This window comes from Lycium ferocissimum, chromosome 7 (assembly GCF_029784015.1).
Source record: "Lycium ferocissimum isolate CSIRO_LF1 chromosome 7, AGI_CSIRO_Lferr_CH_V1, whole genome shotgun sequence".
Classification (NCBI taxonomy): domain Eukaryota; kingdom Viridiplantae; phylum Streptophyta; class Magnoliopsida; order Solanales; family Solanaceae; genus Lycium; species Lycium ferocissimum.
The window spans coordinates 50,706,813-50,715,766 of record NC_081348.1 but is presented as its reverse complement, the minus strand read 5'-3'; the positions used below and the strand labels follow the sequence as shown (position 1 = coordinate 50,715,766).

At 33.0% G+C, this 8,954-nt stretch overlaps 1 protein-coding gene across 1 annotated transcript; it reads left to right on the top strand.

Moving 5' to 3' along the window:
- Nucleotides 1–260: 260 nt before the first annotated feature.
- On the top strand, nt 261–8,441 carry LOC132065571 (inactive protein RESTRICTED TEV MOVEMENT 2-like). The gene is made up of 2 exons (XM_059459014.1): nt 261–526; nt 8,174–8,441. The coding sequence occupies exons 1-2, from the start codon at nt 421–423 to the stop codon at nt 8,365–8,367; spliced, it is 300 nt and encodes a 99-aa protein (XP_059314997.1). The 5' UTR covers nt 261–420; the 3' UTR covers nt 8,368–8,441.
- Nucleotides 8,442–8,954: the final 513 nt, after the last annotated feature.

The following is an 8,954-nucleotide window of genomic DNA, read 5'->3' as shown; positions in this document are numbered from 1 at the left end:
GAATTTATCAATAATTGAAGAACCACAAGTACAATTATCCAGGGAAAAAACTATATTTACATCATTTATCAAATAGTTATGACATGTATTTTAATTTCAAATCCTTTTTTTTTTTTTTTTTTTTTTTATATATTACAGTAGTTTCTCACATATTTGGTTTACCTATTCAGGAAAAAAACTCTGAGATATAACCAAAAGAAAAGGATCTATAGACAAAGGAAAGGCATGAAGATAAGTTAAGGTATATCTAAATTGAAAGAAAACAGCCTCTTAAGCATCTTAAGAAAAGTCTCTTCTCAATTTTTATTTTATGTGTGTATATATATAACCAATATTATATCCAATATCTTCAAAAAGCAAGAAAAGAGCCTTTACAACACATTACAAATTCCCATATTAGCAAAAGAAACAGAGAAAAAAATGGGAAATACAGTTTATGCACCATTACAAGTTTTTGAAGATTTTGAGCCAACAACAGAGTTGGTGCGAGAACAAGACTCTGATACTCTTCTCCTTTATCTCACAGGTGATGTTCTTGTACTGTTATTTACTCGAGGGAAGTAGTTATCGCCTCCTTATATCATGTTTTGAGCAAGTTGTTGAGGTTGATTTAGACTGAGGTCAATTTCCTTGATAGTTTCTTGTCGTCGTACGCTATGTTGCTCAGACTCTCCAAAAGATGTTGTCGTAGATCTGTGGGATCCGCCAATACTACACTACTTTTGGAGGATCCAACACGCACTAGTCGGCCTTTTTGAATAGTCAGAGCAACATAGATAGTAAGACATAGTTGGATTTGGCGCCGTGGAAAAAGCTTATGTGACTTTAGGACATGAGAATAATAGTGTAACTCTTCTAAGATTAGATCATGAACAAGGAAATGAGAATCATACAATAACTTTTCTTATGTAACTAGATGTCATTGGCCCGTGCAAACATTTTGTGTTGTATATTACCTTCAGTTAAAAAAGAATATGTCTTTAACTCTATCGAATTCATTTAGAAATAAGTCAACAACATTAATTTAAAGGTATTTGGTTAAGTTATTCTATAGCTTTCTTAATAAAAGCAAATCAGCTTGGAAAGACAATTTTTAGAAATCGTATATCTTTGCATCAGTTAAGAGTACTGTTTTTATGTGTAAATCCCATTTTGGGACCGAATGGACCAACTATGTAGTATTTATTTAAAAAAAAAAAAAAAAAGAGGTTTTGTTTACTAAACAATTAAAAAAAAATAGAATAAACAGATTTTAATAGAATAATAATTGATTCTCATCTTCATCAGAAATGTTACATTAGTTGTATCTAGTGAGTATTAATTTTATTGTAGAAACTCGAAGTTATAAATCCAAGTTCCAAGTTCCAAGCTCCAAATTAAATAATTAATTAATCTTCAAGAATACTAAGCATATTACCTTTCAAATACTATCACAATTTTCTTCATGAGCGAGCATAGGGAGTTAATTTGAATCCACTTTCGCTGGAAATTATATTGTATATTCAAGATTAAAATTATTTTTCGTAAATATATATAGTAGATGTCGAATCTCTTTGACATCTTCGTATATTGACTTTGAATCCGCTTAGTGGAATCTTGATTCCGTTGCTCATTTTTATCCAAATAAATTTGTCTGGAAATCCACACAATAATACAACTTGAGATTAAAAAAAAATGTAGTTACTTTGTTGATTTTAGTAGAATTTATTGGGCTATTTTTAGCTAAGCAAATGGTAAATTGAGAATAAACTTACACATGATTCCTTTATTCCCTTTTACCTTTCGTGATTAAACTCATTCAAAAAAAAAAAAAAAACAACTATCACTGTGTACAAGTAATCAAACAATTATGTAACGAAGAATTTATAATAGGATTAATATAATTGTTCCGCAAATCCCTAAATTAATTTTGATTTTTCAGACACCGATCTTTCAAAACAACAATTGAAATTTATCCTGGTAATTTTTTTTTCTTGTGTGCCATTCTCGTAAAAGAGTTGCTTGTAGTTTGGTTTGGTTGGATTGGATTTCCATCTCAATGTTACTTAAGTCGTCCTTGTAAAATTAGGAACAAATTTTTTTTTGGTTGAAAATTAAATTACTTAGGAGGAAAACAAAAACTAAAGAGATAGGAGTTCCTGTTTGGTTATTTTTATTTGTTTTATTAGTACTACATATATATTACTATTATATATAAGAGGGAATGTGAGGACTTTTGTAGTCCTCACAATAATTTCCTAAATTTTTAAAAAAAAATTCATTAATTACTTTTATATCCTAATTTTATTTATATCAATTTTTTTGTTTTTTTGTTTTTAAAGTCTACTTTTAAAAGCTATCTACGAGGACTTTTGTAGTCCTTACAATAATTTTTAAATTTTTTTAAAACTTTTTAATTAATTACTTTTAGGTCCTAATCTTATTTATTTATGTCAATTTTTTTGTTTTTGTTTTTAAAGTCTAAGTTATAATTTCATCAAAATGGAAGTTAAAATATTAAAGGAGTGGAATGAAAATTTTGCTTTTATATACCTGGGATATTATTATATGGTTGTTGTGACACTTGTACTAACACAAATTATATTTCTTTAAAATAAAATAATATCTTTAGTAACTGCTCCTCGTTACAACTAGTTAATCTATATAAATGAGGATCTCTGATTTTGTTGTCCTCACAATGCCAATATATATATCTACCAAGCTTATACACGTGGCTGCTTTCTTTTTCATATTTGCACTCATTGTTTTTTCCCTCAAGTTTATCTCTACGTGGGCTTTGTATTAGGTGTGTACCCTATTGATATTTTAGTAACTGCCTGTGAATCTTTATGGCTCCTTTCTCCTTCCTGCCCATATTTTGTGGTTATTTTTAGTTTTTATATTTAGTTTAAAATAAATAATATTTTACTTTCTTGGTCTTGATTTAAGTATCTTAGTTTAACTAAGTATAGAGTTTAAGAAATAAAAAAAAGATTTTTGAATATTGTGGTTCTAAATTAAAGATGTGTATATATGTACTTAAATGTTCTTTGAATTTTCCGGTTATAATTTTGCAATGCAAGATGTTTATAATGTCAACTTACTAAATATAGAAAGTGACACTCTTTTTGAACAGACAAAAAGGAAAGTAAGACACTTAAATTGTGACAGGGGATACATAAATTAGTATTCTCTCCGTCCCAATTTATGTGGCACCTTTCAGATTTCGAGATTCAAGCAAGTCTTTCTTTGACCTTAACTTTTTCATATCTCTTTTAAATATTCTTAATTATCAATTATTTTGATTTATAGTACTTTTTATATAGTTTTTAAATTTGTAAATTTTATTTCAAAAAACTTAAAGATTTCATGGCCAATTCACAATCAAAATAAATTGTTTGACTCTTGAAATCTGAGCTGTGCAACATAAATTGGGACAAAAGTAGTTTTTTTCTTATTCAAATTTACCCTTGTTTAGATGTGTGAATTTTTACATAACCAAGAAATCATATTAAATTGATACTATTTAACTAAGAGCAATTTAATGAAAATAATTCTTACTTTCTAGGAGTAAATGATTTCTTAAGAGGTGTGACCAAGCTAAAAACTCTGTATAATAAGGACCCAGTGATATATTAGATTACCCTTTACATTTTTGATAAAATTTAGGCAATTTTGGAGCCACATTTTTGTTTCCGACTAGAGCATTTATTAGTTTTTACTAATTACTCTATTTTGTTTTAATTTATATGGTACTTTTCCTTTCGCGAGAGTCAACTTAACTATATTCGAAGCTAAATTAAATTACACCGATTTCATATTTTATATAAAATTTAAATATTTTAAAACTATGCAAAAAGTACTATATATTGCAACGAGAATTAACATTTTAAGCATAATAGAGAATTACATTAATTCTTGAGATTCATTTAATGAATTTGGTTTTCTCCCTTAATTTCATCTAAAACTAAGCTTGAATTACCACATTTAACTAGAATAATCTCTTGACACATGAAATATCATGAGTGAAATTAAAACTTAATAAATACCAAAAGAAATAATTATTTATATCCATAAATAGAGAAATTAAATGCTCACAAATTCATAAAAATATCAACATTTTTTATTTATGATTTCACCGAGTTGTAATTATTTTATATAATTTAAGTGTTACTTACGGAATGTCAATTCATTTTTGCCCTTTGGTATTTGCTAATTTTCCTTCCAAACTTCCTTCTTCATACATAATTTTTTTTTTTTTTAAGATTATCTAAGAAAGTGAAAAAAACTTTTGAATCTTATGATCTTAAATTAAAAGTATGTAGAACGCATCAAAATGTCCTTTAATCTTGTGGTGTTACAAATGCAATGTGAAAATTGTAATTAAAGAGTTGCCAAAAAGAAAAAAGAAAAAAAAGGCATCTTTTTTACATGGAGTAAAGTACAAACAAATTGAAACATATGGAGTAATTATGAAAACTTACCAAGGGTACTAAATTATACTCCATTAATTATGTAGTGAAAAAATATAATAATGTATCCTATATACTTCATTGGTTAAACTATTACTACTTTTATATATTGAGTTTGGGCTCGGACTTAACACGGGCCTCATGAAACTAGTTGCTATAATAGCTATCAAACTTAAAATGCACTGTCAGTAAAATAGCCATGTGGGAATTAGTAAATTGAAAAGGCTGCAAGGTGTGAACAGAATCGGACCCACATGAAGAAAAGTAATTGGCATCTAGGTCTTTTGTCCAATTGAGGAAAACGTACACCTACAAAGCATTTTAGTACAACAACTTTCAAGCACAATAACAATAGAAACTGCCAAAATGTTAGCTCTGAAATTACCTTTTTGCCCTTGGTCGTCCCATTCTTCATCTTTCTATATAGTAGTAAAATATTTCGATAAAAAGAAGAAGAAGAAGGAATGCAGATACTTTATGCTATGTTGCTCGAACTCTCCAAAAATATTGCCGCACCTGTGTTAGATCCTCCGAAAATGCACTAACGTTAGAGGATAGTGTCCTTGAACATGACCTAGGTGTAACCGACACTCGGTGCCTAGCTAACGTGTAGAAGCGAACCCATGAGCATTTGGTGAATCAACATGTGATATCAAAACATGCTAAAATAAGGAAATAAGACTAACACATCTTTGATCTACTAAAAAATACGGCTGAAATATATTAAATGCGGAAATCTTGTTTAAGTCTAAAACATCGAAATCAACTTTTGACAAGGCTAACACATCAAGGTTTACTAATATATGAATGACTAGACAATGTCTATGAAGCCTCTAAAGAATGCGAAAGATAAGCTTGTCTAAAGCTGGAAAAGGCGAAAACGGGGGATAACGCCCAAAGGCCAGGGCTCGCACAGTGATATGAGCGATCTGGAGGTAGGCGGATCGTCGACGATATATCTCTGCTGCGCGCAAGATGCGGTCCCCGACCAAATAAAGGGACATCGACACATTTGAATTGTAATGGTATGTAAAGCAGGCGAAAGAAGGAAATATAAGTATTGAAAGCTGAGCGGAAAGGCCGTAAACCTAACTAAACGGGGGAGGTAAAGATCGAAGTGCTCCACGTTACCGAATGAAGAACCATACGTATAAACGTAAATATAAATTGTGGCCTAGGGCCCAAATAAATGTGCACAAAGGCTGGCCTCGAGCCCGAGCAATACGTATGCATAAACTGTGGCTTGCGGCCCAAAAATACAGATAAAGGTGATCAACATTAAGCAATTTATGATACTGAGATTGAGCTATAACTGCTAGCATGATAACTGTTTCCGATTATGGAACTTAAGCCAATAACTGATTATACACTGACTGAGACTCATGTGATGTCAATACACAAATATATAATGATTACGTACTGAGTTCATGATATTCAAAATGATAACCATGAACGAATTATGAAACTATATCCCTAGAAGATAGCAGTTCTACAACTATTCAAGAAACTAGGGCTAAACTGTATTCTGAGTCAAATCACTAATAAGCATAAAGAATGAGGCGTAGGGAGAATCATAAACATTCCCTGACATAGATAGTCAACCTCACATACCTGTATATGCTCCAAAATTTGCAAGATTGGTCTGAACTTTGAGAAGAATCCCAAAAGCCTAGGTCTTGAACCCTTTAGATGGGTTTTCTTGAAAATCCTAGGTTAAGAACAATGAATTCTTGCTTAATGTTCATAAATATATGTTAGAATCCATTTGGTATAGGCTAAGAATCCATTTGGTATAGGCTAGGATTGCTTACCTTAGTGTTCTTGGTGATGGAGAATGAGAGCAGGTCGTCTTAGGGCTTGGAGAATGAAAAGTCGGGAAATAAAACTATCCCCAGGTATTTATAGTTTCTGGCCGACGAGGGTGAAGTATGGGCACCAGGTCCCGTATGTCACACCCTACCGAGAGGTATGACGGGCTCCGACCCATAGGCCGGGACCACCTAACTTAATAGTTACTTTGAGCATCATATACCCTAATTCAAAGAACACCTGCACGCAGAAAAGGCCCAACATAGAAATATCCAATAATCCAACATATATATTCATATGCGAACCGACAAGGTCGCTACAACATCACGAGTATCACAAAGCCGGCAAGGCTATCAGAAAAGTATCAAGAGCTCAAAATAAGGCCGACAAGGCCATACATAATATTTACGTACCCCACTATGTCTATGAGCCTCTAAGAGTGTACATAAGAACATGTATTACACTAGCAGAAAAGTACCAAAAGATAGCAAGTCCGGAGTAAGCGGCACTTCACGACACCATAAAGCTGAGAGTCCTACTGCGGTTGCTCTCCAATAACTCTGTCAGGGCCTGCAGCACGAAATGCAGCATCCCATGCAAGGGGACGTCAGTACGGATAAAAGTACTGAGTATGTAAGGCGGGATGCAATAGCATGAGTAAGGCGGAAGTACAAAGAAAATAAAAGTAACCTGTCATCAGAGAACGTGCGTTATGGAATGCATGCATATTGAGAATCATATGTAAATATATATATATATATATATATATATATATATATATATATATATATACATATATATATATATACACATATATTATAATTGTTAGTGTTGCGGAACGTGCAACCCGATCCATAAAGTTAGTGCTGTGGAATGTACAACCCGATCCATAAATATAGTATATTGCTGCGGAACGTGCAGCCCGATCCATATATATATAATTATATTGCTGCGGAACGTGCAGCCCAATCCATATATGTTAGTGCCGAGGAACGTACAACCCGATCCATAATCATCATATATTAGTGCTGAGGAACGTACGGCCCGGTCCATAATCATCATATGTATAAATGCATAATATAACCAGCATGCATGAGAGCCCATTAGAAGTCATTACTCAATCAGAGTGACATAGAGTCGGTGACCTCTGAATAAATTATGGAAATTCGTATCGAACCCAAAGAAGTAACTTAATGACGATAAACATAATAACATACCAAGAATCAATCAAGTAACTGAGACATTAAGATTTAAATGACATGACGTAGGAATGGAGTACGGGCCATGCATGCACTTCCATACTTGGATGAAAAATTCTAGTGAGTAACTAATTTTCCTAGCAAAGTACGGGACAGAAGTACGTCCGGTACATCCAGCCCATACTTGGGTGCCACTTTCCAGTGCTCTCTGATTTCTTCCCCTCAATGTACGTCTCGCACTTCAAAGTACGGGTACGTAAGTCCGTTCTTCGTCCGTTCTGAGGGGGAATTTCAATTCTAACACTTTTGTCTTGGTTTCTAGGTCCTTGAATCATGAACATAAGCTGGTTAGGGGTACGAGGTGTTACAATCCGATACACATGTGATAGCCTTTTTGAGGAGTGCGAGCAACATAAACTCTTGGGTCCTCGACACAATGTCATTATTTTCATGCGAACATCACAAATAATCAGATTTAACAATAGGACGAAAATGTCACATTTACTATGTTGCTCGGACCCTCCAAAAATGTTGCTACACTCATGTCGATCCTCCAAAAATGCATAGATTTTGGAGGTTCCGACACACCCAGTGCAGTATTTTTGAAGCATGCGAGCAACATAACATTTAAGATTAGCTTATTTATGGCCTTTTGCCGCATTCATTGGCCATGTTTGACAATCTGTTAATACAAAAACATTGAAATCTCTGCAGGTTTCAAAAAGGAAGAAGTGAGGGTTGAGCTGACCAGAACAGGAATTATGAAGATCAGTGGAGAAAGGCCAGTTGGTTTTACCACTGATGGGAACTTTCTTTATCTTAGATTCCAGGAACACCTTCCTCTTTCAGAAAATTGCGACAACACAAAAATCAGTACAGAGTTTGAAAATGGCATTCTTTATATTTAAACAACCAAAACTGAAAAAAGGAACTGCAGCACTGGCTGAGAAGATGACTATTCTGATTGCTCTTTTGGTTCTTGGAATTGGGTACAGAGTTTGAAAATGGCATTCTTTATGTTAAACAACCAAAACTGAAAAAAGGAACTGCAGCACTGGCTGAGAAGATGACTATTCTGATTGCTCTTTTGGTTCTTGGAATTGGCCTCTATGTCAGTGGCATAATTGCTCTTTTGGTTCTTGGAATTGGCCTCTATGTCAGCGGCGCTATGATGAAATCCAATTATTACAAAGCTCACGAATGAAGCTTTTCGTCCATTAATCAAAAACTATAAGTTGGGATATTTGCATTCCTCCCAGCTCATGTGAGTGTGAATGAAGAACTCACTGACTACTCCCTTTTCTCATTGCATTGCTGAATTGTATACATGAAACATTCGATTAAAAAATTCATACGAATAAAATATGACTTATACTATGGTGTTCTGATATATGTCTGATCTGTGTATTAACAAGAAAGCAAGAGAAAAAAACTGAATTCATGTCCTAGGAAAAGAGTCAACCCAAGATCAAGCAGAAAGACTATATTAACGGGA